We start from the raw sequence: 18,235 nt of genomic DNA on the forward strand, positions 1-18,235 counted from the left end.
AAAAACACATATTAACTATATAATAACTAAGTACACATCTATAAAATTCCATAAAAATATACTCTCTTCATCTCTTTATACCTATCTACTTAGTTATATAATATTTAGATAATTACTTAAATCTCTCCCTAGCTATAATTTTCTTCTCTATTCTTCTTCTTTTCCTTCCTCTTATTAAAATAACTACTCTTCTTTAGTAACCTTCTACTTCTCACATATTATTATCCTAGATCCTTATTCTTAACTAAATACTTAAATCTTAATAGTGATCATTATTATCCCTCTCTTCTACCTAGAATAAAACCTACTATTAATAAAATAAATATCCTCTTATCTGTATCAGTATTATATTACTACTATATCCATCTCTTCTACTTCTTCACTAGCTACATTACTATCATTCTTCAATATAATATCTAATCTCTTAATTATTTATTATTTTTAGTATCAATAAAATATATATACATATAATATATGATCTCTCCTTTCTAGTTATCTTATTATCTTAATAATGTATCTACCTACTAATTACTTATCTCTTCTTATACTTATTATCTCTATTATTTTTACTCCTATTAAATAACAACCCAATCATTGAATACATCTCAAAAGGCCAGTCCATGTGGAGACGACCTTACTCACACTACATGTTTGAGTAAGTTTTATATTTTATCAAATTTATTTGATAGTAGGAAAATTAAATTTACAACGACATTTAAAAATTAACACACTAATTTGCCTCCCATCATGTACCAAAGTACACTCTTATTTGTCTGATACATTTAGTTAATAACTTTATTGTTGATGGGGGACCATCGAGCGGACCAAGCCCAGGTGTGCCGACAACCGCGTCAAGAAGCCCGAGCCGACACGTAGGACACGAGCTTCTAGTAACCTGTAAGATGATCATCCTCGACGGTCACCATATGTTTTATTTTTGTTGAACTTTTACGAGGGCCACCGTGTTTTGGGCTCGTGTTTTATTTTTCATGTCTTTTGTTTCAGGTACCCGGGCCATTAGGGGAACGTCTCACCATGTGTGTTTCCCCTAAGTGGCCTGCTAGGGCACCCACCCTTACCTATATAAGGGATGACGTGTCCTAAAACAGTTTTTGTGGAATTTTCTTTGATTAAGTTTTGGAGTTATTCTTTGGTTTCTCCCCCCCCCCTTGAGACCCTTTTCCCCTACGTGGGGGTGTTCTATCTGTTTTAGAATCAACGTAGCCAGGAGATTGCCGATCAATGTCGCCGCCCCTCCTCCGACGTGTAGCCGATATTGCCGTCGGAAGGACACACAGCCATCATTGCTCGTTGCGACTCCGTCCTCGCAATTAGGCATCCAGTTATCTGCCATGATCTCTGCAATCGTTGTTGTCAGGAGGTCGCTGATCAACACCGTCGCTGCCGCCCCTCCTCCAACATGTATCTGATATCTCCGCCGGAAGGATAGCTCATCACAGCTCCACCCTCGCCCATAGCAATCCAGTTATCTGTCGTGATCTCTACGTTCCCCGTCGCCTCGTCGTCTCCGGGCGTCAGTTGATGGGAACTTTCGGTGTTGATCCGATCAAGCGACTCCCAAAGTTCCCCCGAAGATCCGTCGCCGTTGGAACCCACCAGAACGCTTGCCACTGCCGGACGTACGCAACTTTTGGTCTTCTCGCTGACTGGTCAGGTTGACCCGGACGTACCCTTCGACATTGACCGTGGTGCCATGATGCTCACCTAGACCCAACCCTCAGAATCTTGCCTGTTGAGCGGGTGACCACCTTTGCTCTCAGGACGTCGCCCTTGCCCTTGATCTCGCTCGGCTTAGAGCAAAGCCGCCAATATCAAGTATGATTCCTCCCGCTACCCCATCTTAATTGCAGTATGGTTACCTGTTCAAGTGTCGTCCTCGTTGTTTGTCCCTCTAGAGTACGCCGCTGTAGGTTTAGCCACCTTCGATTCTAGTGTGTGAGTTACCTTCTTGGTATCAGATTAGGTCGCCGACATCTACGTGTTCGAACAGAAATTGTCCATCTCGCACGTCCACCTCCTTGTGATTAGGGTTTGACATTATGGACCAGGGACCAGTCGGACCGGACCGAACCGGGACCGAAAAAAGACTGAACCGGAAGTGGACCTAATTTAGGTAAGGTTTAGGTCCATGCCAAAAAACCGGACCGGACCAGATCCTATCCCACATAGTACTCATTCCCCTTTCCATGACCCACCCCAAAGCTCGTTGACGCTGCTTCGCATGCACAACACCTCTGCCCCCCCCCCCCCCTGCACCTCCGCCACCCTCGATACCGAACCGGACTGGGACCGAACAAGACCGGACCGGAACCGGACCGAACTTCAGGTACGGTTTAGGTCCATGCCATAAAACTGAACCGGACCGGGACCGTCAAACCCTACTTGTGATCCGTCGTGTCATTGGGAGCCTGGCTGGCCCCTAGACCCCTCTGTGTCCCTCTAGCGGTTTATGAGTTAGTTGGCAGCAGTTGAGTACTGTCGTGTATTTGGATCCTTCTCATTTCCTTTAACATCGCATCATTCCGACTGTGATCGTTTACAACCATTTCTTCCCTGTGGTGTAACTGACCCGTCGATCGACTGGTCCTGTTACAGCAATTGTCTAACCTTATATATTAACTAAGTATATCATATAGTTAATGATGAATTTAACCCAATCAATAGGTTAATTTTACAGCCCATGGGTGATGGAGGACCACCTAGCTAGTCGCCTCTAGACTCGTTGCCAGCCCCTGCGCAAGCCAGAGCCGACGTGAAGAACCAACACTTCCACTATCAAGCTTGAAGCAACAGCTGCGTCATCTTGGAGCATGCCAAGATGTCTTTGTGTTCTTTTCTTTTCATTGTTTTTGGATTGTCTAAGGCCCCTCCTGCGCGAGTACTGTCCTCCTGCGTGTGTTTTCATATTTTTAATTGTGAATTAGCTATCTTCTTTAGGGGGAGGAAATCCATACTGGGCTTCTTATCTCTCTACAGATCCCTTTAAAGGGGAAGCCCAATAGGTTTTCCCACAACTGCCACTTCCTCTCTATAATAAGGAGGAAGGGTGGACGTGGGAGGCGGATGGTCATTGTGTTCAAGAATTCAGATCTCGTTACAGTCTATTAGCAATTATTTTTTGTGTTCAACTTTATTTGTGAATAAGAAGAAGCATTCCTGTTTGACGACATTTCTTCATTGAAGGAGGCATCACGGACTTCCAGTTTGCCGAGTTGGTTCCTTCTCAGTGTTATTTTGACCAATCGCAGATTTCTGATTGGTGCTTCTACTTCTGGTTACATAAATACTCGATAGGATTCAGCCTACATCAATGATCTTCGACCTTCTCATCGTGCAGATATTTTCATGTTACATTGGCTTCTGGATTTACAACTGATTCCTAATTTGAACCGCCGTGCCTATCAAGCGAGGAGAAGACCATGGGGATTACTCTGAAAAAATGAAACTCGGATTCTGGTGATTGAAACTATAACTACACGGCATCGCCATTGAGTCCATTTTACCACCTCAGAACAGTCGGTCATTATCGGCTCCCAACGATCATAAGGCTGATCTAACCAGCCATTTATCAGATTTCACCAGCGCCAGTTTGGTCGATTGGGTGAAGTTAATAGCAGCAATCGGTCGATCCTTCTGACAAGCAGTTTCTCAATACATTTGAGGACAGATTACATCGCGTTCCTGCCGATATCCTATTACTTGGAGTGGGACCGCTCAGTCGCCGAACGAGTCCTGGTTGAGGCACCGGTCTTCCCTTTGGTCAAACTTCCAATCGTCTGCAAAACATCTGCATCTTCTGCAAATAAAATCTGTGACGTCCGCTGGGAACAAATTCCTGCGGCATTCTCCAACTATTCCTTTAATGATTGCGCTCTCTTCCTACACCGACATCACCGATCGAGCCCTCTTTGACACTCAACGACGACACGACTCGCCAACTATCTGGTTGACGACACGACAGAGCCAAGTTACGGCACAGAGTCCCAGGCTATCGGTTCATCTTCTACAATCATTCGGAAAGTGATCCGGCCCTGCTGATCTCCAACATTTCTCTGGTGTTCCAACTCTGCGGGTGCTGAATATTCCCTACAGTTGACACTCCAAATGCTCAACAGCCCATCAACGCCAACTATTCCAGCCAATAGGTTCTTGCAGCTGAATATTTGACGGTTGATCGATTACTGCACCTCTGCTGTGTGATCGAGGATTTCTACACCACAAGAGCTACGAGAACTCACCAGTATCCGTCGATTGCGCCTGGTCAGGATACCCAAACCGAACTAGCAGGATCTATCCTCTTCCCCTTTTCTTATAGTGTTAATTGTGTCTTTCAGTGCTGGACTCTAAATTGCTTGTCGCCTCGAGTGAATCTTAATCTAGCTTGGAAAAGTCATTGTTCTTTGTGATAGAATTTATTCTTGCTGTTGTTGGATCAATTTCGTTCTCGGTGACGGTGTGGACGCTTGCAGACGAGACGACCCCCAACTCCGTTAGCTTCTAATTGATTATACGGGTCATCGGGAGTGTGATCGTGTCAAAACCCGTCACGTGTCTCCAATTGATCTGCATCTCACGTCACCAGACGGTTTTCGTATTTCTCATTAATATTTCTCAAATCATATTTGTTAATTCATGTCATTTCATTGCATTCAGCGTCTATCTTCTGAGCGTAACACAAGGGGTCTATTTCGACCATCATGTTACATCAATGGGTTGCCAACCTACCCCTTGTGTTCTAAAAAGATAGTAGTATTTGAACTCTCTCATGTAACCTTTGAAGTTTCCAGTTATCATATCTGTATAATCACTTGTCTGTGTGACATTCCTAAATGACTTACGGTATGGTTAATACCAGCTTTTAGTTAGTTCCAATGTATGAAGGGGATCATTGGAGAATTCATTTCCCAATATCCCCACGACAAAGGCAAATTTTGGTGATAATTTTGGTATCTTTGTAAATTAGTTTGTGTAAATAAAATAAAATTTGTACTACAAATAACTCACTCAAGTGGGTATAGGAGTAATGTAGTCTCCATAGGGACTGGCCTTTATAGATATATCTAATAGATCAATTAAGATTATAGAAAGTAGGATTATTCAAATAATAATAAAATAAATTTATTATATAGTTTAGTAGGAGAAGGGATAAAAAAATAAGGAGAAGATATTATAGAGTAATATAGTCGTAAATGATATTAACAATATTATTTTTAAAAATAGATAGAGAATTTATTTTTAATTGTTTAGAGGAATATAAAAATTTAGGTAGAGAATGAATGATAGTGAATAGTAGGAGTAATTAAGAACAAAGTATACATAAATTAATACATGGTTAGGGAATATCATATAGCATGATAATATGACTAATATAGGTAAATATTTTAATGAGTGATTTTTAGTATTTTTGAGAAGGTAAAGTTGAGAGAAAATAATGGAAAACCATAACAGATGCTCAATAGTAGATTAGTGCTTCATAAAATGCTTCAATGAAATTATCCTATGATTCTGATTCTGATTTTGATTATGATGGATTACAGAACAATCTAAGAGTCATCAAGATAATAAAATTTGCATCCCCTAACATCAGTATGTTTCTCTGAATCATGTCCTCTGTGTTGCCATGAATCCTAGTGATCTGGAACTCTTGTACCTTCTTGAGTCTGTTGAGCTGTGATGGAGATGACACGACTCCAAGACATCTGCCCCATCTGAAAGGGTCTCTTCCATTGCTGTGATTCCTGCGAGAGAAGATGATGAATACAGGAACCATTGAGCCCCTTTTAAGATCCTAGAAGAACTTCCCATGGTTGTGAACCTCATGGGCTTGCCTTTGGGTCCTTCAAAAACCATTGGATGGCATATAGTCCCCACTAGTCGCTGAACACCCACCATCCAGTTGATGAAGACAATGGCCAGGGGTGGAGATAGTTGTATCTCGCCTAGCCATTGTCACCCTTAAAAAATATAACACCCATGGATCCTCTTAATCTTTGATTTACCCCTACCATGTCAGCCATCCTCATTAGCAGCTGCAATCTTCTACCTTGGACCGGAAAAAGAAATAAGACAAAAAGGGTCAGATATAACATTGACCATCTGATCTTCTATATGAAGATAGGTGATAACATGCAATTTTATCATGCAAATCATGGAATTTATAAGAAATTTTCACCTAAAACATTAATATTGCATGTTATCATTATGAAAATATAAGCAATTTCCAAAAAAAGTTGATTTTTTACAATTTTATGAATTTTTAGTTAATTATGCACAATTTTCTGATTTTATTTTTATGGAAAAATGATTTTTAAAGTCAAAATATATTTTCAAATGAATTTATTTCAGTTGAAAATATATTCTTATAATTTGTCTGATTTTTTCACATTTTTTTAGAATTTTCTGGAATGATTTAGAGCAAGAAATGAAATTTATTTCATAAAAAAAATCATTCTCGGACTTTTTTTATTCATCACAGGCGTAAATATCAAATTTTTATTGTTTTAAGGGCAATTTTTTGATTTTTTAAACCGCGAGGGGTTTTTTACAATTTTCCAGGCGATTTCTATGGTTTTTCTTTGATTTTCCGGGGGTACGTGGCGCTTCCGCAGAAGGCCACGTCGCCCTCTACTGTTACAAAGCGGAAAAATTTCGCTTTTTCTTGAAAAAGAAAAAAAAAAGAAACGAGTGACGTGGCGCAACCAGAACGCGCCACATCACCCGTTACTGTTCATTTTCGGAGAAAATCGGCTATTTTTTAATAAAAAAAATATATTTCTGCCCTCTGTGCATAGCGCGGTGCGCGCCACGCACAGAGGGCCACGTGTCGAGCTCTCGCGCCTTGAGCGCTTTGTACTCACCTCTAGTGTGCAAAGCACACTTATCACTAACAGAAATTTTTCTGTTATGAAGGGGTACGTGGCGCAAATTGGAGGCTTAGCGCTTGAACAAAGGGCCCACCGCGCGGCGAATCAGAGCGCGCCACGTGGATCGGCTAACAACCTGAGGAGAGAGAAATTAAAAAATAGGCCTAAATCTTCAAAAAATCATAACTTTTCACCCTGACATCCAAATGACCTGAAATTTTCAGGGTTTGTTTGTAATAATCCTAACCACCTTTCTGAGCCAAGAACACTATAAATTGGGCTCAGAAAGGTGGCGAAAGAGAACTTTGATTTTGAGCTCCAATACAATTGGCCTGGAGGACACAGCTTATTTCAACAGTTCAGATCCGGATTGGGGCCTCTCCAAAGTCTTGTAAGTCTTCATACCTCTTCAGATTCGTGATTTCTTGAAGTTCTAACACGCCAAGGCATAGGCGAAAGGTATATGCCCTAGATTCATGAATTTTTAGAGAGAAGCAGAGGATCTTTGGTTAGAAACCAAAAATTCTATCTTAGGAGTTAGATCTAATCATAATTCAACATTTTCTATCAGTTAGATCTGTCAATTTTGAACAGATCTGACTGTTTAGACAAAAATCCCCAAATTTCATGCACTTTCTCTCTCTAGATTAAACTTTCACTTTCTCTCTCTAAAATTCAAAATTCAAGTTTCAATTCTTTAATTCTCATCAATCTGAACTTCCACACAAAATTTCATTCAAAAATTCTCTCATTCAATACCTTAATCCTAAAAATTTCATAAACTCTCTTAATTTTCTCTCTCTTCAAGTCTCTTACATTGAAATTCCACTTAAATTCACTAATTCACTCAGAAATTCTTGCAGACTGCCTCTCTAGGGTTCGACTCCTTACTCATCATTTTACTAAAATCTAAATTGAGAAAGGAATTATAAATTTCATTGCATAAGCCTAAGCAAACAACGACAAATTAGCGATTATAAACCGTAAAATTTAGGCTTATCAATAGGACAATCGCAAGTTAAACATTACTTATGATGCGGCTCATTATGATGCAGGCTTCGGAATCAGTTGGCTCGAAGCCTAATAATATCTCCATGTTTGTCAGCCCAGTTCATGCAAGTTGAAATGAATTTTTTGGAAGTATATCTCATACAAAAAATATAAGAAAAGTGATTACTACAAAAATTTGAAGTGATTTCCTCCTCCAAATTCAAACAATCTTCCCCTCTAAAGTGGGTGCACATGCCGCGTTGTGTGGGCCTTCGGTGGGTTCCTTGTGGGGGCCTTTGATGGGCTCTTTGCGTGATTGCCTACATGTCGACACTCACATGCTACAGGTAGGGTTGAGTGCTCTGCATTCGCTAGCTTGCGGCTGGCTTGAGTGATGATAAGTTTGGCTGAATATCTGGCTCTAAGCATCAAAACACTTTTTATTTTGTTTATTTTTATTTTTATTTCAACCATGCAAAATGTACAATACCAGCTCAAAAGATGATGATCTTAAACCACATTTTAAATGAGACTTGATGGGTATCTAAATTGTGTAGAGATTAAAATGTGTTGTTTCAACCAAATGGCAAATTTAAGACCAAAAATTATACAAATATGGCCTTAAGATGTGTATGTTTTCATGCCTCTTTTTGGGTTTGTCACCCCAATTCCCAAGCTAGGGATTTAATACATTTTTCTTCCTCAACTCAATCTCTCCTATCCAGGGGGTGTATAATTCCATCTTGACCACAAAATCACCTTCATCTACCTTTGCTATATCCAAACTAAAACATGCTGAAGTACAATGATTAAAGTCTTTTTTTCTTAGGCAAAACATAGACATCCATGGACAATATATAATAGGTATCTCAAGTCAATGGACCATGTTTTGACTTTAACATGAATCAACAGAATTAATGTTTAAATATAATGTCATTCAAGGATTAAAATGGACCAATTCTTTGAACAGTTTTCTTAAGAGCACACATAATCTTTCCTTAGTATCGCCACACTAATAGCCACAAAAGGAACCATACTTGTTAGATAAGTAGGGTCATATAGTGTTAATCTATCCACATAGTTTTATGTCCTTATATAGTATCCATCAATGACAAACACCTAGAATACACACTTGAATACTAGAAATCATTATATTATGATCTCATTATAATTCACAAAGTCATAAATATTCAGGGACTTCATCATAATTATCACATGAGAATAATAATAGTAAATAAATATTTATTTCTATGAACTTAAACATCGCACATAAGCATGAGTGGATAGACAGCCATATAATATTCATTAAAATTACATAGTAATAAAGAACACTTTCAACAATAATTTATCACATGTGTGATCTCAATACCCTTTCTCTACATTTATATGCTTTAATTCATCATAAATCTCCATAGAAAAGCTCCTCTAAGGACTCCCTAAAAATTTATCAACAATGGGATAATAAGAAATGAAAATAAGGAATAGATAAATGAGGGATATAGATACATACCTTCATTTGATGCCATAAATGTCAACATTTCTTACAAGGGGGAAACCTCTCCTAAAATTGTGCCCCAATATTTAATTTTTTATGCATTTTTTAGAAAAGGAACTTCTGAGAAAAAAACAGTTAAAATTAAACCTAGTCAACATAAAGTCAATCCAAAGACACAAAAGACTTTATCAACTTTCTCATGCAACCTTCTCCATTATCAATTACCTTCTATGTATAATCCTTTATCCGCATGATACCCCCAGATTAACTTAGGCTAAGGTTAACCATTGAACCCTTACCAGACATTCTCGTTAGGACTAGTGTATGTTAAAATCATCGAAGAACATCATATATTTTCATTACCTTGGATAGGGATTTATACTGATGATGGAAAATTCCTTCTTGACCGCGCAGTCTTCTTTGTAGACTTATTGCCACATCTGAGCTAAGATTGATTTGTACCTTGTTGTTAGATACTCAGAGGTGGTAGGCAAAATACAATCATACACCAACAATATCTATTTGATGTCTCATATGTGAACATCATTTACAAAACTATGAGATGTATAAACCTGGTTGATAGCTCGGTATATTTATGGATCCACGTTAATCAAGTCAGTCCTCTATTTTTTCCAAAATAATCACATATTTATGGATCCACCATTTACCATTTGTGTATTCGAAATAATAGCCACATGATCTTCCATACTCATTATATGGGTGGGATTAGATAGTACTATTCTATGGGGACATTAAGACGTTTACCTTGAGAATATACTGAATAGGAATACTTTGAACACATGTCTGAAGACAAATTATTAATATATTTTGATCTCATCATACTTCACTCAGTCACTGCATGTATTCAATGACTTCTTTATCACTATCTCACACAAATAATAATAAATATATATATATATATAATATATAATATATATATAATGAACATGAATGAGACATGAAATTGAGATTGGCATGTGGGCAAATAGTCCCATCAAGATGAAAATAAGCGGGCAAAAGGTTGTGTGGCTTCAGCATCACCACACATGGCACCCCCTATATTGCAAGCTTGAGAAGGTCAAGACTCCATTTTGCATTCCGCCCCACACATTAATGACTTGCAATTTTATATTTATTAGTTTTGAAATACATCAATCATCTCTCCTACCATACTATATTACTGTGGGATTATTTGAGACGAGTAATTTCATGTTCATATTTTAAGTTATCATGTATCCAAAGAACTTCTATAGTCACAGCTATGTATCAATACTATTTTGTGGAGACAAGAGAGAAACCATGCTGTCTCTCTCTCTCTCCCTCAGACACAAACTTACATTAGCGTCCTCTCTTTGAATAGCTCTGTCAAACACACTCCCATGCAGTCTCTCTTTCTACAGCTCATTATCTCTCTCAAACACAAAATCACACGTTCTCTTTCTAGACCTCTCATATCTCTCCCTAACTCACACGCCCTCTCTCTTTTTATATATTAATCTCTCCCTGACACACGCACGCACCGTCTCTCTCTCTCTCTCTCTCTCTCTCTCTCTCTCTCTCTCTCTCTCTCTCTCTCTCTCTCTCTCTCTCTCTCTCTCTCTCTCTTTCTGTGACACGCGCACACACCGTCTCTCTTTCTAGATCTCTTTCCCTCTCTCTCTCTCCCTGACACACACCGTCTCTCTTTCTATATCTCTCTTTGTCCTCTCTCTCTCTGACACACAACGTCTCTCTTTCTATATCTCTCTTTGTCCTTCTCTCTCTCTATCTCGCTTTCTCCTTCTCTCTCAATCTATCTCTCTTTCTCCTTCTCTCTCTATCTCTCTCTCTTTCTCCTTCTCTCTCTATCTCTCTCTTTCTCCTTCTCTCTCTATCTCTCTCTCTTTCTCCTTCTCTCTCTCTGTCTATCTCTCTTTCTCCTTCTCTCTCTATCTACCTCTCTTTCTCCTTCTCTCTCTATCTACCTCTCTTTCTCCTTCTCTCTCTATCTACCTCTCTTTCTCCTTCTCTCTCTATCTACCTCTCTTTCTCCTTCTCTCTCTATCTCTCTTGCTTTCTCCTCTCTCTATCTATCGCTCTTTCTCCTTCTCTCTCTATCTCTCTTTCTTTCTCCTGCTCTCTCTATCTATCTCTCTTTCTCCTCTCTCTCTCAATCTCTCTCTCTCTCTTTCTCCTCTCTCTATCTATCCCTCTTTCTCCTTTTCTCTCTATCTCTCTCTCTCTCTTTCTCCTTCTCTCTCTTTATCTATCTCTATCTATCTCTATCTATCTCTCTTAGTCCTCTCTCTCTATTTGTCCTCTCTCTCTATCTCTATCTCTATCTCTCTCTCTCTCTCTCTCTCTCTCTCTCTCTCTCTCTCTCTCTCTCTCTCTCTCTCTCTCTCTCTCTCTCTCTCTCTCTCTCTCTTTCTCTCTCTCTCTCTCTCTGCATGCCAAACTGTCAGCGGACGATTTTAAACTTGCGAATTTAAAAATATAAATCGCTTATCCACAATGAGCCATTACATGGGTTACACTTAAATGCGTACGGATTTATGAAGAATCAAGATCGATATCTGCCCCGTCAGCCCAATCCAAACGATGTTCACGCGCTTTCTTCAACTTTGCCTTCTTTATTATCTGAAAGTTCCAAAGAGCCGAGAGGAGACAACGCGGAAAGTCCCTTAAGGAACACACCACGAACTTTTCGGGATAATTTCGTCTTTGATTTTTCTATTCGTTTACATTATGATAATTTAAACAGTTTATACGGCTTCATTGAAGCTTATTTTAAAAGACTTTCTTGCCATACAGGAAGTTATAATACATTTACTGTATCTTTTTTTCATCCGGGTGCTATCATGATGATGAGGACGATGGTTATTAGAATCTGAAAATGATAATCTCTTCATATGCTCTTAAATGTTATATTCGAACTGATTTTGGTTCTTAGTAACCTATATTATGGGCTTTCATTAACTGTACATATCTTATTTGCGGAAACTAATTTGTTCTTTTCACATTTAGCAAAACATCTAAGCCTTTCATGGGGCTTTGTTATTCGTCTATCTATTATCTATCTATCTATCGATCGATCCGTCAATAATCTTTGTATATTTTTCTAAAAACCCAATCCTTTCATGGGGCTTTGAAATTCATCAATATATCATCTATATATCGATCCATATATTCATTTATCTATGTATTTTTCTTTAAAGATCCACGCATTTATGGGGATTTCATCTTACTCTACATATCTATGTATTCATAAATCTATCTACATTTCTCTAAAAACGAACGCTATTCATGGGGATTTGACATGCGTATATCTGTCTATCTTTTCATCGATCGATCCGTCGATACATCTATCTAACTATCTATCTCTATCGATCTATCTAACTATCTATCTCTATCGATCTATCTAACTATCTATCTCTATCGATCTATCTAACTATCTATCTCTATCGATCTATCTAACTATCTATCTCTATCAATCTATCTAACTATCTATCTCTATCGATCTATCGATCTATCTGTCTATCTATCGATCTATCGATCTATCACTCTATCTATCTATCGATCTATCCATCTATCCTTCCATATTACAATCAATCAATCTATCTATCTAACCATCGATCTATCTATCTGGCTATCTATGATCGATCCATCCATACATCTATCTATAACCATCCAATATACGTTCCAATCGTTTTCCTCTTGTTACTACGCGGAAGTCATAAATCTTGAAAAGGATTTAATTACATCATTTCCGTCGATGAGGAAGCACTGGTTGACTACACGCTGAAACTACGGAGAAGAAACAGATAAATATTATATGCATATAACATAGAGAGATAGGAATATAGCTGAATTGGAGGGCAGTCCTGTACGCGAAGTGGAAATTTATACAATCCAGTTCTCTCTTCCTAGAACATCTCTCGGCAATTTCTTGGTAGAAAAATTGATAAAGGACAAGGATTGAGGAAAATAGTGGGTTTATCGCACGTTGAATACTAAGATACGATAGTAAAACGAGGGCTATTTTAGTCACATCGGCTCGTCTGCTGGTTCTATAAATTTCCCAAGGCCAGCGAAACTCACTCACAAAAGCTTCCTTGGTTTTGAGAAAAGCTCAAGTCTTTCCTCTCACCATGCCTCGCTCCATGGAAATTCTCTCGGATGAACAAATCTCTGAGTTCCGAGAAGCCTTCTGTCTCTTCGACAAGGACGGAGACGGTCTGTTCTTCTTTCTCTCCTCTGATTTGATTGAATATCGTAACTTCTTTCAAGTTCAATGGCCGTTCTTATCGCTTGATCGTTGTTCTAGTTGTTCTCATCTCTTCATATACTTTAGCAATGTTTTCTCTCCGGATTGAACTTGATCTTGGGGATTGTAAAGTTTCTTGTTTATTTCTAGCTAGTTTCTTGTAGATCTATGTCTCTTGTTATGGGAAATATCAAGGAAGAGAGAGAAACTGGTTAGCATTCTGACTTGGTCAAGATAAAAGTCCGCCCGCCAGCTTTGAATGAGAGTTTTAATATTCAAAGTCTCACTTGGAGTGACTTGGAGAATGATTCTCCACCACATATTTAGGCCTGAAAGGTCTACGCTGTGGGCCTGGTCACTCTATCTTTAATTCCTTAGTACCAAAGTCCATTTTTCCTTCCTCTGCATGATTATCTGTTTTTTTTTTTAAAAAAAATCTGTGGATCTTGAGAGGAAGGCTTCCCCTTGTTTGAAAATCTGTATTTTTTTCTGGGTTTTTTTTCTTAGGTTGCATCACTGTTGATGAGCTTGCCACCGTCATCCGGTCTGTGGGTCAGGATCCAACAGAGGAAGAGCTTCAAGACATGATCAGGGAAGTTGATGTTAATGGAAATGGTACAATTGAGTTTGGGGAGTTTCTCAGTCTCATGGCTAGGAAGATGAAGGTAAATAACTATATGCTTTAAGTTTAGTGGTGTTCTTGTTTTTCTGTGGTTAGTTGACCCTTTTGACTGAGCATTAGATAGTGATGATTCATTGTTTAATATATTCAGGAGACAGATGCAGAGGAGGAGTTGAAGGAAGCGTTTAAAGTGTTTGATAAGGATCAAAACGGGTTCATCTCTGCCAGTGAGGTCAGATAAGCCTCACCCATTATAATGGGCTCATTAGACAAAAAAAGTTAATAAATTATGCATGTTTTTAATATGAGTTGCAGCTAAGGAACGTCATGATCAGTCTTGGGGAAAAGATGACTGATGAGGAAGTGGAGCAGATGATCCGCGAGGCCGATTTGGATGGAGATGGCCAAATTAACTTTGATGAGTTTGTTAGAATGATGTTAGCTATCTGAAGTGATGTATCTCTCTGAAGTGATCTCTCTCCGTAACGATCTCTCTCTCCGAAGTGATCTCTCTCTCTATCTATTTATCTGTCTATCTTTCTATCTCTCACTCTCTCTCCTCTCTCAATCTATCTTTCTATCTCTCATTCTCTCTCTCTATCTATCTATCCTTCTATCTCTCACTCTCTCTCTCCGCTCTCTATCTATCTTTGTATCTCTCACTCTCTCTCTCCTCTCTCTCTATCTATCTCTCCTCTCTCTATCTATCCATCTATCTATCTCTCATTTCTCTCCTCTCTATCTATCTATCTATCCCTCCTCTCTCTATCTATCTATCTCTTTCTATCTATCTATCTCTCTCTCTATCTACCTATCTATCTATCTCTCTCTCTATCTATCTCTCTCTATCTCTCTCTCTATCTATCTATCTCTCTATCTCTCTATCTATATCTCTCTCTATCTATCTCTCTCTCTATCTATCTATCTCTCGCTATCTATCTATCTATCACTCTCTCTATCTATCTATCTCTCTATCTCTCTCTCTCTATCTATCTATCTATCTCTATCTATCTATCTATCTCTCTCTATCTCTCTCTATCTATCTATCTCTCCCTCCCTTTCTCCTCTCTTTCTATCTATCTATCTATCTATCTCTGCCTCTCTCTCTTCTCTCTCTATCTATATATAAATATATCTCCTCCCTCTCTCCTCTCTCTCTCCTCCCTATATCTTTCCTATCTCCTCTCTCTCTCTCGCCCTGTAAAGTCAAGCCTTAATCAAGTTTAGGAGCTTGATCATCAATGTAGGCACTTCTTGATTATGAAGTAATTATATGTTTAAACGAGTAGCCTTTTCCCTCTCCAGGATGTCTTTCTCTCATTTGGTATTCCATTTAATTATCCGAAACATATGATGCAAACTATGTACGCTATATTCAGGAAATGAATTATCCTGAAGATAATGGATAACAGAATACAAATAGTTCATTTGAGTTCGTCATTAAATGCCTTGTATACACATGTTATCCTATTCCTGAAAAATAACTAATCTAAAATCGGTAATCATGAGATGGTAAGATTTACAATTTATTACCTAAAATATGTTCAATTGATGATATAAATCATAATTTCATAATGTAATCATGATTCCCCAAATCAGCTCATTTTTAGTCCCTTAGTATTGATATTATGAAGATATTGGGTCTTATATTTGTCATTAAGTTAGAATATTCCTGTGTTTTTATGATAAGTTCACTCAATGATAATTCTTTACATTAAAATGATTGTATTTTGAGGTTTTGATGAATTTATTTATTTTAATAGATTCAAAATATAATCATTTTAATGTAAAGAATGATCATTGAGTGAACTTATCTAGTTGTAATAGATCTTAAAATTTATCCCTAAGAGGAGTCATCAATTGGAAGAGAATTAAATTTTAGTTCTCGAAATTATTCTAGAATTTATTAGACATTTTCTGAGCACTCTCAGGGCAAAAAGGGGCCCATTTCCACTTCACTTGGCTGGCATGGTACGCCCGGTATATGCCTATCAGGCAATGACTGGGCACATTGTGGAACAGAAGCACGCATGAATGGGCGCTTGAGAGAAGACATATGGGAGCACATGTGCACATTTTTTCAAACATCAAATGCCGGCTTCGCTTTTATAGATGCACTCAACTTAAATTTAGTCCATATGGACTCAAGTCTTCAATTGATGGAGGGTTTCTCTCTTTCTAAAGGGGTCACTCCAATGGAAAAGAGGAGAACCATAAAAAAAACCAAGGGAGAGTACCAATCTTTAGAGTTTTTCTTCTTCTTCTATGTGAATTCCTTCCCTCTCTTGATCAACATTCATGACATTGCAACACGTCAAGCTCCGGGCCAAATGTACAGGGTCATGAAAGGAAATTAATGTTTGGGAGCATCACTGAAGAAACAGGTAAATCCAAAAACTTAAGTAGGATGTTCATACCATTCTTTACTATGTTCTCATCATCTGCATTTGCTTAAATCGTTCCCATTCTCTCTTACAAGCTATTAATTCTTATGAGTAGAAATCAATGCTTCAATATAATTTTACGATTAGGACTTTGATAGGTCGTGTTCCTAATTAGAGTTTATTCATCTTAATATTTACAACTCATCTTCTTTTCAGTCTTCGGGTGCATTATCATATAATCTCTGTTATCAATTCTTAATTCTTATGAGTAAGAATTAAGTGCTCATGCATATAATTTAGTTAAATTCAGCTATCATATAAGGTTGATTATATTCTCTGTCACATTGTCCAAGTCCATTTACTCTCTTCATAACTGGTGCTTCAAACATTGATCTTAATCATAAATCCCATTTTGTGGTTTGACCTCCTGCTCACCATTTATATAAGTAATAAGTGGATTAAGGTTAGTACAAATTTATTGCATAAGTTTCAAAATTAAGCATTGATTAGGTTAAACACCCAAATTTCAACTTATCCCTCCTCTTTTTCTCTCCTGATCTGTCATTCTTTCTCTCCTCTCTTCTCCCTCTCATGTGATTTCTTTCTTCTCTGCTATACTCTTCTCCTTGCTTGGATCATTTTTCTTCCTCTCCTCATTCTCCTTTTTCCACTCTCTTTGTTTTCTATTTTTCCTCATTTCTTTCTCCAGCTCTTTCTTTCACTCTTTCTCTCTTCCTCTCTAAAATTTTTGCAGCGCTTCCTCTCTTTCTCCAGCTCTCTCTTTCTCTCTTCTTTTCTGCAATTTTGTCCAGCTCTTTCTTTCTCTCTCCCTTTCTCTTTGCAATTTCGTCCTGCTCTTCCTCTCTCTCTACAGTCTCATCCAACTTTTTCTTTCTCTCTTTCTCTCTGCAAATTCATCCAGCTCTTTCTCTCTCTCTACAGTCTTGCTCAGCTCTCTCTCTCCCGGTCTATTTTTCTTTCCCTTCCTAATCTGTTTTTCTCTCTCCCCTGCACTTTCTCCTCTGCGATTTTGCTTCTAATATGTATGTATCTTCTCTCTTGTTTTTCTTAATTATCCCTTTTTTCTCCATTCTATTTTCTGTTATTCTTTTCCTTCATATCTGAAACTCTATTACTCTAATTTCACTTACTATTGTTTCTCTTCTCTGAAATCTCCCTTATCTACTCTTCTTATTATTCTTCTTTTTCTGTAGTATCTCTTTTCTCCCCTATAATCTTTATTCTTATTACTATTCTTCTCCTGAAATAGCTCTTCTTTACTCTATTCCAATCTCTTCTCCTATCTAAGGTTGTGAAATCCAGTGGCTGCTATTCTTCCTCGGCATGTTGGTGATTGAGCTCTCCACCCCATGCTATTGAATTGGGGACTCCAGTCACTCTTCAAATGTGTAATATTATGGAATTTCTTATTTTTGTCTACTAAGTGTTATTTTTTTAATGAAGGGTGAACTTTGAAAGGATATTGAGTAATTGAAGCAAGTTGTTCATTTCTTCTCTTTTGTGAACTCATCTCTCTATCCCTATCCTCAACTTACACCATTTTTTCTTTCTTTTATCTCTTCTCTCTTCTAATCTACCTATCTTCTCACATTA

The 18,235-nt window shown here is 38.1% G+C and overlaps 1 protein-coding gene across 1 annotated transcript; it reads left to right on the forward strand.

Annotated features, from left to right (window-relative positions):
• The first annotated feature begins 13,427 nt into the window (after positions 1–13,427).
• LOC144711796 (calmodulin-1-like) lies at positions 13,428–15,525 on the forward strand. The gene is made up of 4 exons (XM_078585857.1): positions 13,428–13,584; positions 14,123–14,280; positions 14,389–14,469; positions 14,553–15,525. Exons 1-4 carry the CDS (start codon positions 13,500–13,502, stop codon positions 14,685–14,687), a joined length of 459 nt encoding a protein of 152 aa, XP_078441983.1. The 5' UTR covers positions 13,428–13,499; the 3' UTR covers positions 14,688–15,525.
• Positions 15,526–18,235: the final 2,710 nt, after the last annotated feature.

This window comes from Wolffia australiana, chromosome 14 (assembly GCF_029677425.1).
Source record: "Wolffia australiana isolate 7733 chromosome 14, ASM2967742v1".
NCBI lineage: Eukaryota > Viridiplantae > Streptophyta > Magnoliopsida > Alismatales > Araceae > Wolffia > Wolffia australiana.